This window comes from Anabrus simplex, chromosome 3, assembly GCF_040414725.1.
Source record: "Anabrus simplex isolate iqAnaSimp1 chromosome 3, ASM4041472v1, whole genome shotgun sequence".
NCBI lineage: Eukaryota > Metazoa > Arthropoda > Insecta > Orthoptera > Tettigoniidae > Anabrus > Anabrus simplex.
In genome coordinates, this window is record NC_090267.1 from 87442504 (window position 1) to 87454372 (window position 11869).

Consider the following 11869-nt stretch of genomic DNA (forward strand, 5'->3'; position numbering starts at 1 on the left):
CACCAGTTTATTTCTACAATGGTTTACATCATTTTACAGCTTGAACATTTAGCTATTTTTCTATATAATCACAATTTCAGTCGATGCATTTTTGTAGACGCTGTGACGGTTTTTGTATGCCCATGTCATACCGGCTTGCCGCCATGCTATTCAGGAAGTTGTCAACCTCATCTTTCACCTCGTCATCGGTGCTGAATCATTTTCCAGCCAAATGTTCTTTCAACTTAGGGAACAAGTGATAGTCACTGGGCGCCAAGTCAGAACGACAGGGTGGATGTGTGATGATGTTCCACTGAAACTGTTGCAAGAGAGCAATGGCTTGCCGGGCGACGTGCGGGCAAGCGTTGTCATGGAGAATGTTTACGCCCTTGCTCGACATATCTCTCCTCCGGTTCTGAATTTCCCGTCTGAATTTTTTCAGGGTCTCACAGTACCTGCCAGCGTTAACTGTGGCCCCAGCAGGCATAAAGTCGACCAACAATACCCCTTTTCGATCCCAAAACACATTTGTCATGACTTTACCGGCAGACTGTGTTTACTTGAATTTCTGCGGCTTTGGCGAAGAGGGATGCCGCCACTGGCGTGAATGTTGCTTGGTCTCAGGTGTAAAGTGGAATGCCCAGGTTTCGTCACCCGTGACAATTGAGTCCAAAACGTTGCCCTGTTTGGCTGCAAAGCATTGAAGGAATGCACGGGAAAAATCAACTCGTTACCGCATGTGGTCTTCAGTCAGCATGCGTGGCATCCACCTTGCGGTATTTCAACTTTTCCGTTAAAAAACTGTGAGTGGGGCTTCGGAAAACCTCAGGAACCAAAGTGCAGAGATCGTTCAGGGTGATCCGCCAATCTTCATGCATGATTTGCTCAACCTTCACGACTGTCTCGACGGAAATTGATGGTTTCCCGCTCCTTTCTTCGTTGTGCAAACTCTCTACACCACTTACGAACATTTTTGACATCCATGCATGACTCACCATACACTTCCGTCAATTGGCGATGGATTTCAATCAGTTCAGTACCTTTTGCGTTCAAAAACCAAATCAATGCGCACACTTCGCACTTGGCGGTAACATCCAATGGGAGCTCCATTCTCAACGGCTGCCAAGCCAAGACTGAGTGCCTCAGCGCAGCGTGCGCATATTTATATGCGAGCGTGGGAGATGCTCTTCACAATATTATGACCAACAGCCACACGAACAGAGTTCTGTATTCATAAACAATGGGAGACATTTTTGGGATTACTCTCGTATTTACCATACATTGTAATAGGAAATGAATCATGGCTGAGAACTGATATTATGGATGCAGAAATTTTCACACGGAACTGGAGCATTTATGAGACAGGAATGGTAGGAGGGGGAGTATTCATACTGGCGAAGGAAGAATTTGTAAGCTACAAAATAGTTAAGGATGAGGAACATGAAATTCTAGGTGTAAGACTTATCTGTAAAGATAATAGGTACCAGTAACTTGTTGTTTTTGGAGTGTTCAGACCTGGTAAGGCTGGCGCAGACACTGATGCAGAATTATTTTGATAACATAATTAGATATGTGGGGAGCGACACAGAAAGGAACGTTATTGTAGTGGCTGATCTGAACTTGCCAAATATTAACTGGGAAGGGAATGCGAATGACAGAAAGCATGACCAACAAATGGTGAATAAGTTAACGTGGGAAATAGAGCTGAATCAGAAAGTGATGGAACCGACTAGAGGGAAAAAATATTCTACACGTGGTGCTGATGAAACCAAATGACCTCTATAGAGAAAAAGAAGTGATAGATTGTACAGTGATCATGAAACTGTTTTTGTCGTAGTTACATATGATAGAAATGATGCCATATGGTTGATAGAAGAGGCATGGGGAAATTCTTAAAAAGCAGTTATGATCAATGGAAAATGGTAAATAAAAATGTAAACAGCCAATGGGATGGGTTTAAAGCAATTGTTGAGGATGGTGAAGATAGATATGTAGTGGTAAGGAAGCAATGGAAGGATATATATAAATACTTTAACACAGACATAGGTACCAGGAAAGACATTCCAGGGATCATTAATGAACAAGAAAAGTGTATATGCGAGTACTTACAGAACGCAGAAGTATTCAGTCAGCAGTATGTAAAAATAGTTAGATATAAAGATAATGTCCAGATAGAGGAGGCACATAATAGTGGCAAATTACTGAAATTTATCTATGATAATATATTTACAAAACAATATAATAGTTGAAAGATTGATATGATTTCTGGGGATATATTAAAGGCTATGGGTTGCTGTATAGAACCATATATAAAATACTTATTTCACAATTGTAGCCCCAGTGTACAATGGAAAAGGATGAAAAACATAAAGCGGATAATTACAGGCCGGTCACCTTGATGTGTTGTTGAAAACTTCAGGAAAGCATAGGCCTACTTTCTGATTAGATTAGGCACGTCTGCAAAATTACTAACTGGTTTCATAGAAGGTAGTTTGGGTTTAGGAAAGGATATTCCAGTGAAGTTCAACTTGTAGGATTTCAGCAAGATATAGCAGGTATTTTAGATTCAGGAAATCAAATGGACTGTACTGCTATTGACCTATCCAAGGCCTTTGATAGGGTAGATCATGGGAGATTACTATTGTACTAGACAAAAGACTGGTTGAATAGGCAGCTAACTTTCTAGAAAACAGAATCACACAATTAGAGTAGGTGAAGTGTTATCTAATCCTGTAATGATAAAGAAAGAGGTCCTGCAGGGTAGTATTATTGGACCTTTGTATTTTTTATAATATGATTAATGAAGTGGAATCACACATAAAGCTATTTGCAGATGATGTTATATTGTAGGGAGCAGTAAATGGGTTGTAAGATTGTGATCAATTGCAGGAGGACTTAGATAATGTTGTGAGATGGACAGCAGCTTAGGGTATGATGGTAAATGGGATGAAAAGTCAAGTTGTAAGAATCACCAAGAGGACAAGTCCTATCAGTTTTAATTACTGTGTTGATGGGGTGATAGTACATCTTGGGGAACACTGTATGTACCTCAGTATTAATATAAGGAATTATCTTATTGGGGTTATCATATTCTCTTCACATTGTTATGAGAGTATTCAAGGGTTGTAGTAAGGATGTAAAGGAAAGAGCATATAAGTCTCTGGTAAGACCCCAATTAGAGTATGGTTCCAATGAATAGAACCCACATCACAATTACTTGATACGAGAATTGTAAAAGATCCAAAGGAAAGCAGAGTGATTTGATCTGGGCGATTTCCGACAAACGAGTAGTGTTGCAAGTGACTAATCTCATGTTTTAATCCGTATTGAAATCTGTTGACATACAATAATAAAGTTTTTATTATGAATCCACCTGTTTAAATGTAACAACATTATAATGTATTGAACAGGTGGATTCATAATAAAAAACTTTATTATTGTATGTAAACGAGTAGTGTTACAAAAAGGTCGAAAACTTCAGGCTGGGAAGACTTTGGGGTAAGGACTATGTGGTATGTTTTGAGCTGTCAGTGGAAAGATGGCATGAAATGACATTAGATTAATAAGCTTGAGCGGAGCTTTTAAAAGTAGAAAGATAAAGTTGGAAATCAAGAGGACGATTTCGGACAAATATTCATTTATAGGATGAAGAGTAAAGGACAGGATAAATTATCGAGGGAAATATTCGATTAATTTCGAAGTTCTTTGAAGATTTTTTTCATTATTTAGTTAAAAAATGGGTAAGCAGTGCGAGTGTAGGAACTGTGGGTGTGGCTAGGCATTAAGGAGCATGTGGGAGGAGTTGCAGAGCTTGAGGGAGATAATTAGGATTCTCTCAGAGGACAGGAAGGAAAGTAGGCCCCCAAACAATGTACAGGATACAGTAGGAGTAACAGAGGGATGGGAAGGAAAGGGGGGAATTGTGGAAGACAGGTGGTCTAATGTTTTAAGGGGAAGAAGATTGCAGGCTAAAGGCTCCATTCAGGATAAAAATTCAGGACAGGTGTCGGTGAGAAATCGGTACGAGTCACTGCAGGTAGAACAACCAAGGGAAGATGAGCAACAGGGAACTGTTGCCGAGAAGTGTGGAAGTAGGAGAAAGGGAAGAGGTAGGAAAGGGAAATGTGGAGTAGTGGATATGAAAAGACAGGGGTCATGGGATGGAGAAAAGGGAGGAGGAAGTAGCTTCTGCAGCTGTCAGGAGAGATAGGACTGACCAGGAGGAGAGGGGATCAAATGAGTTGGGTAGGGTTGAAGCTACCATATCTGAAGTACTTATTTGATTATTGTTTGCATGAAGGAACTTTACCAAATGAATGGAGAGTTGCTATAGTAGCCCCTGTATACTGTATAAAGGAAAGGGTGATAGACATAAAGCTGAAAATTACAGGCCAGTCAGTTTGATATGCATTGTATGTAAGCATTCAAGATATAGCAGATATCCTGGATTCAGGAGGTCAATTGGACTGTATCGCGATTGACCTGTCTAAGGCATTTGATAGGGTAGATCATGGGAGACTACTGGCAAAAATGAGTGCAATTGGACTTGACAAAAGAGTGACTGAATGGGTTGCTCTGTTTCTAGAAAATAGAACTCAGAGAATTAGAGTAGGTGAAGCTTAATCTGTCCCTGTAAAAATTAAGAGGGGAATTCCTCAAGGCAGTATTATTGAATCTTTGTGTTTTCTTATATATATATCAATGATATGTGTAAAGAAGTTGAATCAGAGATAAGGCTTTTTGCAGATGATGTTATTCTGTAGAGTAATAAATAAGTTACAAGATTGTGAGCAACTGCAAAATGACCTCGATAATGTTGTCAGACGGACAGTAGGCAATGGTATGATGATAAACGGGGATAAAAGTCAGGTTGTGAGTTTCACAAATAGGAAAAGTCCTCTCAGTTTTAATTACTGCGTTGATGAGGTGAAAGTGAAGAAATAGATAGTGTGCAGAGGAAAGCAGCAAGATTTGTAACAGGGGATTTCAGGAGAAAGAGTAGTGTATCAGAAATGTTAAAGGAACTTGGGTGGGAAACTTTAAGTAAGAGAAGGGAGAAAACTAGACTTACAGGATTATATAGAGCCTATACAGGAGAAGAAGCATGGGGAGATATCCGTGAGAGGCTTCAGTTGGAAAATAATTATATCGGCAGGACTGACCACAAATATAAAATTAGAAGGAATTTTAGCAGAAGCGATTGGGGTAAATTTTCATTCATTGGGAAGGGTGTGAAGGAGTGGAACAGTTTACCAGGGGTAGTGTTTGATCCTTTTCCAAAATCTGTACAGATATTCAAGAAGAGAATAAACAGCAACAGAGAAAATAAATGAAATGTTAGAGGGCATTCGACCAGTGCAGGTTATTGTATATAAAAAAATGTGTGTGAATAAATTAATTCCATCCCCTGGTCTAAGGAGTTTGGACAGCCAAAGTAGGGGACTGCCTGTAGGGGTGAAGTACTGTGGGGACTTCGAGGGCCCTGGGACCGCTACGGTAGCTGTGAAGGCCCTTCAGGAACTCTGAAAAGTGGTGGCAAAAGGGGCTCTGGTTAAGACGCAGCAGGTCGTTATGCTACTTAGGATCCAGAACGGGTAAAAAAAAAAAGTAAATAAATAAATGCAATGTAAATATTAATGTTATACCAGTTGTATAGTATCATTTGAAGTAATTCCACATACTGTATATCAGTTGACTATATTTGTAAGTAGGACAGGATATATTATAAGTAGAATTTTGTAAACAATATAAATTTATTAAGGATGAGCTGTGTGTTTAATAGAAAACATTGTTAGCGTAAATTGTATAATATTGTATTATAGGAAAAATTTTTGAAGAATAAAATCAATAATAATTGGTTCAAAGAAGTTCAGGACGATTTGGAAGAATTGGGTATAACTCGGCAACAAATCAAAGACAGAAAAGAGAAGAGGATTTTGAAGAACAAAAGCATAAGTCTCAAACTAAAAGCAGTTGAACGGAAACAATATACTATATCGGACACACAAAGGGCTTCCAGGTCGGAGAGGATGAAAAAGTTCTGGGAGAAGAAGAAGAAGAAATTAACTCAAATGTATTGATTTCAGTGCTCCAATGTGGGCGTAAAATATGTAAATAAATAAATAAAATAATAGGAAAAATTTTCTTCTCTTGTTAATTTAATATTTAGTGCTTGACAATAATGTATTTTAGTGTACCATTTGCCACAGAGGTAGACACCTCATTTGCAAATAAAGAGATTTTGATTTGATTTGATTTTGAAGTTCCCTTTGGGGATCATTGTAAATACCTAGTGTTAATATAAGGAAAGATCTTCATTGGGGTAATCACATAAATGGAATTGTAAATAAAGGGTACAGATCTCTGCACATGATTATGAGAATATTTAGGGGTTGTAGTAAGGATGTAAGGGAGAGAGCATATTTGTCTCTGGTGAGACCCCAACTAGAGTATGATTCCAGTGTATGGGACCCTTACCAGGTTTACTTGGTCCAGGAACTGGAAAAAATCCAAAGAAAAGCAGTTCGAAATGTTCTGGTTGATATCCGACAAAAGAGTAGCGTTACAAAAATGTTGCAAAGTTTGGGCTGGGAAGACTTGGGAGAAAGGAGACGAGCTGCTCGATTAAGTGGTATGTTACATTTAATATTATTCTAATTAAGTGGTATGTTCCGAGCTGTCAGTGGATAGATGGCGTGGGAGGACATCAGTAGACGAATAAGTTTGGATGGTGTCTTTAAAAGTAGGAAAGATCACAACATGAAGATAAAGTTGAAATTCAAGAGGACAAATTGGGGCAAATATTCGTTTATAGGAAGGGGAGTTAGGGATTGGAATAACTTACCAGCGGAGATATTCAATAAATTTCCAATTTCTTTGCAATCATTTAAGAAAAGGCTAGGGAAACAACAGATAGGGAATCCGCCACCTGGGCGACTACCCTAAATGCAGATCAGTAGTGACTGATTGATTGAAAAAAAAAAAAAAAGTTTAAGAAAAGGCTAGGTAAACAATTGCTAGGGAATCTGCCAGCTGGGCGATAGCCCAACACGCAGATTATTGATGACTGATTCATTCTTTTAAAACGCAATTTATTTATCCATTTCCGAATATAAATTTCGAACGATATTTGAATTTGGCGCGAGTTCCCAAGTCACGCCACTACGAGCACTGGCCAATTCACACAGTTCGTTTGCATCACTTAAACTTTAAAACTGTAGTCTCCAAAACAACAGATAATGGAAGAAAAATTGCAATAAGCACCATACAGTATAGAAGTTATGCAAGAAGTCATCATAATAATATCATTTGTTAAGGTGGTAGTCCGATCTGAGGGATTTGAACAAATTGAATCCGAGTAACCTAAAACCAAAGAGGATGAAAAGGAAAACCGTACACTCTACTCACACCGATGCAGCTGTCATAATCAGCATCGTGTCCCCTTTTGGCTCGTTTTGCATTTGTTTGCTGCGATGAAGAGGTATTAAAAACAGATCGTATATTAATTTTCGCCTGGAGTTTTTTCACACGCTGAGGACGATTTTCTCTCATTGTATCTTCACTTTCCTTCGTAGAACGCAGCACACTTCCTCGTCGAGAAGGAGCCATAGTGTATTTGGCTAATACCAATGAGCAAGGCTAGGTGGCAGTGAACTCGTAGGCCTACCAGCGTCGCCACAAGGCACGAGTGAAATTACCCCAACTTCATCAAAAATTTTCCTAACTAATCCTAGATTTCAGAAGTAACATTCAACACTTTTAACATTTAACATGTTGTTGTTAAATGTTAATCAGTGGAGACCGGCCTGAATGTAAAACCATTTTATAGTAGTTAGTGCGTTTACCTCGGGAAAATACTGAAGAATAGGTGAAAATACATTATAGGAATAAGTTATTTTAGCAGCCTTTACGTGACCCGTCCCACCCCTTTCAGGCTGTGGAATGAAAACATTAATGATGATGTTTAGCAGTGAAAAGTGTTTGTCTTTTTTCAGGTGCGCCTAAACCAACTGAAGCTCAAAATCTGTGTGTCATAGAATAATAATAATAAAGTTACTGATTTTTACTTCACACTTACTACTCTTACCGGTACGCTTTTCGGAGTACAGTGGGGACTTCAAGGGCCCTGGACCGCTACGATAACTGTAAAGGCCCTTCAGGAACTCTGGAAAGCGGTGGTAAAAGGGGCTCTGGTTAAGACGCAGGTACCATCTAGCCAGGTAAAACCAAAAAAACAACGTCAGGAACCAAAATGGGTAAAAAAAAAAGAAAAGCAGTGCACATTTAAATCTTCTCATTTGCAAATAAAGTAATTTTATGCTGAGGTGCTGTAATTTTGTCCCCCAGTAGGTACCTATATGAATTCCTTTACGTGTCAGTAAATCCAAGTAAATCTATCAAAACGAGGCGACATATTCGAGCACTTGTTAATAGCCCCGGACTTAAATGGAATCGAACTCGCCAAATTCAACTCAGAAATTCGATCGTTTTTCTAATTATTTATATGATGTCAAATTACAAATTGTCAACGGTGAGTGGAGGCAGCATAGCCTTGTTGGTAATGAAACTTTAGCTTTAGCCGAGTGATTTGGTCGTGCGGTTAGTATCGCGCAGCTGTGAGTGTGCATTTGGCAGATAGTGGGTTCGAACCCCAATGTCGGCAGTCCTGAAGATGTTTTTTCACACCAGGCAAATGCTGGGACTGTACATTAATTAGGCCACGGCCACTTCTTTCCCACTCCTAGCCCTTTCTTATTCCATCGTTTCCATAAGACCTATCTGGGTCAGTGTGACATGAAGCATATTGTAAAAAAAAAAATTCCCACCTCAGCCATCCTGGAAGTGGTTTTCCGTGGTTTCCCACTTCTCCCCCAGGCAAATGCCGGGATGGTACCTAACTTCAGGCCACAGCCGCTGCCTTCCCTCTTCCTTGTCTATCCCTTCCAATCTTCCCGCCCCCCACCTAGGCCCCTGTTCAGCATAGCAGGTGAGGCCGCCTGGGTGAGGTACTTGTCATCCTCCCCAGTTGTATCCCCAACCCAATGTCTCACGCTCCAGGACACAGCCCTTGGGGTGGTAGAGGTGGGATCCTTCGCTGAGTCCGAGGGAAAAAACAACCCTGGAGGGTAAACAGATTAAGAAGAAAAAGAAAATGCAACATGCCAACAGATGTTCCTTATCTGAAGACTTATATCTATGAAATTTTCTGGTCTGCCATCGTCAAATGCATCAGTACAGAAAGTTTTTAGCCAGGTAAAATCAATAAAAACAACTAAAACTAGACAGAATTATTGCAATTATGCACAAGCATGGTAGGCCTATTAACGACTGCCTTATTTCTGAACCCTCAAGAAATTGTAACAACAGAACTGGCGTATTGTGTACCGGTATGTAATAAAATAACGCTTCAATAGGCTATTTCTTTTTCCATTTTCAAAGCTTCTACTTTTTTATTGTTACCGGTACCCCAAAAATAACCGTACCATAGAATTAACCTATGTAATTCAAAATGACCTTAGATTAAGACCCATATGGGTGGGGGTTGCAGAATAACACCCACGGTCGTAAGAGGTGACTGGAAGGGCCCCCAAGGACCCTTAACTTGGGAGCGTGGGTTGGTGACTATGGGGCCCTTAGCTGAGTCTAGGCAGTACTTCCACTTACTTGTGCCCGGCTCCTCACTTTGATATATCCCATCCGACCTTCCTTGGAAACTCTTACTCTTTTTCGACCACGACGGTATTAGAGCATTCAAGGTCTAGGAAGTCTTTCATTTTCATGCCCTTCGTGGCCCTTGTCTTTCTTTGGCCGGTATCTTTATTTTTCGGGGTGGCGAATCCCTTCATTTTTTCCCTCTCTCATTAGTGTACTTGATTAGTTGTTCTTCATCTTAAAACAATAATCACCACCACCACCCATGATTAGGGTGCTTGAAGTATGGCGACGCTATTTCTCGTTGCCACCACCCAGAGCTCTGTAGCAGACATGCTAGCCATTCTCACCATTCTTACAGTCTTCTTTCTAGGAGGCAGGACATCCAAAAATGTTGTCATGTAGCTCAGCGTTAACCCCCTATCATGCAGAAGTGATTTCTGCTATCTTGCAGTCACTCTTCAATCAAGGACGCCCATCGGGTAGTTTGTAGGGGGGGGGGGGGGGGATTCTAGACCTGGGAGTATGTATTTTGGAAGTCGAATGACGACTTGTATTCCACGGTAGAATACCACACACGGTATCCCCTACCACTTCTACGTAATACCGATTTTTAAATCATTTTATTGAAAGAAAAACACCTGACTATATTAGATTTTTTTCCTTTCCCTGAAAGCTAGGGGGCGGGGCGTTCAAACCTTGCTCCCGGCATGAGCGCCCATGTCTACAATCACACGGCATGACTTTTACATAGCTTCCTAGAAAGGGATAAATTTGTTATAAATGGGCTGAAACTATTTCGGTCGAAAATACTCCCAATCTTGATCTATGGATAAGAGATCATATGGTCTTATTTAACAGCAAAAGATATAACCGATCTAGAAAAAAGCAAAAGCAACATATCTCAGCACCTGCTAAGTCTGTCTAATTCAACACTATCGAGATTGACTTAGGAACCCTCTTTGAGAGGACCTATATAAGATACCAGCTCCCATTTTCAGCTACAAAATCAACAACAATCAACAACAACAAAAAACAGACATATGAACCGACTTTTACTGCACGGAAGCAATGACATCCGACCATTGGAAACAGTGCAACTATGAATTGAGACATCCGGTAACACGGACTGCTGTTCATGGGTTTCGCCACAATGTTTGTAAGATTACAAGATTCCACTTCCCAGATGAGAACTGTATTTGTGAACTATATGACAAAACGTTATCTTATTCTATGCTGTCGCTGGGTTGAGTGGCTCAGACGGTTGAGGCGCTGGCCTTCTGACCCCAACTTGGCAGGTACGACTCTGGCTCAGACCGGTGGTATTTGAAGGTGCTCACATACGTCAGCCTTGTGTCGGTAGATTTACTGGCACGTAAAAGAACTCCTTCTTCTTCTTAATACGTCGTCTCCAAACGGAAGTAGACGATCCACACGGCCAGCTCTGATCCCGACATTGCAGCCATGCCCATGGGCGCCCGCAAGTGGGGAGGGGGGTCCCCCCCCCCCCTGGAATTCTAGAAATGTTGATGTTCAATTGTTTAATATCATACCAGATTAGTTCATAAACTGAACTTACTGACATCTGTTATAACTGGAAATTTTTGTAAACAACTTAATGTTGCTGACGTTATATTGGTTTTATATTCACGAAATTGTTAATGTGCCCCCCCCCCCTGGAAAAGATCCTGCGGGCGCCCATGCGCCCATGCCATGTGAATTTATTGGAATATCTCTCAGGATCTTTAATGCAGTGGTTTCCCGTTACCTTCTGCATCCTAGGGGCCGATGACCTTCGATGTTAGGCCCCTTTAAACAACAAGCATCATCATCACCTTCTGCATCTTAATGCCGTTGATCAAACTGGTTCCTCCGCCTTTGGAAACAATTTCTTGTCCCCAGGACAATAGAGTGCCCTTACCCATACCCGCTCATCCACTCTCAAAGAGACGGTTGGCACTTGGTATAGGGAATCTCCTTATACCGGGAGATAATCGGTCTCTTCATTCGTTAGCCGCCTGCATATAAAATATAATTTTTTTATGCAATCGTTGCCCCCTCTCTACCGCGGGGAGGTGAATGCCAGTATTTCACCGTCATTGAAACAAGGACCAAATGGCATTTCATTGTTTCTCTGGTCTCCAAATACCGTAAAAACTAGTTAGTGGGTCGTAAAGCCAATAACATTATTATTATTCTATGGTGCAAAAAAAAAAAAAGTCACAATCGTTGATTGCAA

The 11869-nt window shown here is 40.5% G+C and overlaps 1 protein-coding gene across 2 annotated transcripts in view; it reads right to left on the minus strand.

Annotated features, from left to right (window-relative positions):
* The window catches only part of LOC136867039 (uncharacterized), a 121480-nt gene extending 113885 nt beyond the window's left edge, over nucleotides 1-7595 (minus strand). Inside the window, exon 1 of one of the 2 annotated variants that reach the window (XM_068227002.1) lies at nucleotides 7243-7322. In XM_068227002.1, coding sequence (XP_068083103.1) covers nucleotides 7243-7245 — 3 coding nt within the window. In that variant the 5' untranslated portion in view covers nucleotides 7246-7322. Of the gene's footprint in view, nucleotides 1-7242; nucleotides 7323-7386 lie in introns of those variants that run through there. The other variant, XM_067144139.2, reaches the window with a different exon arrangement.
* Between the last annotated feature and the right edge of the window lie 4274 nt (nucleotides 7596-11869).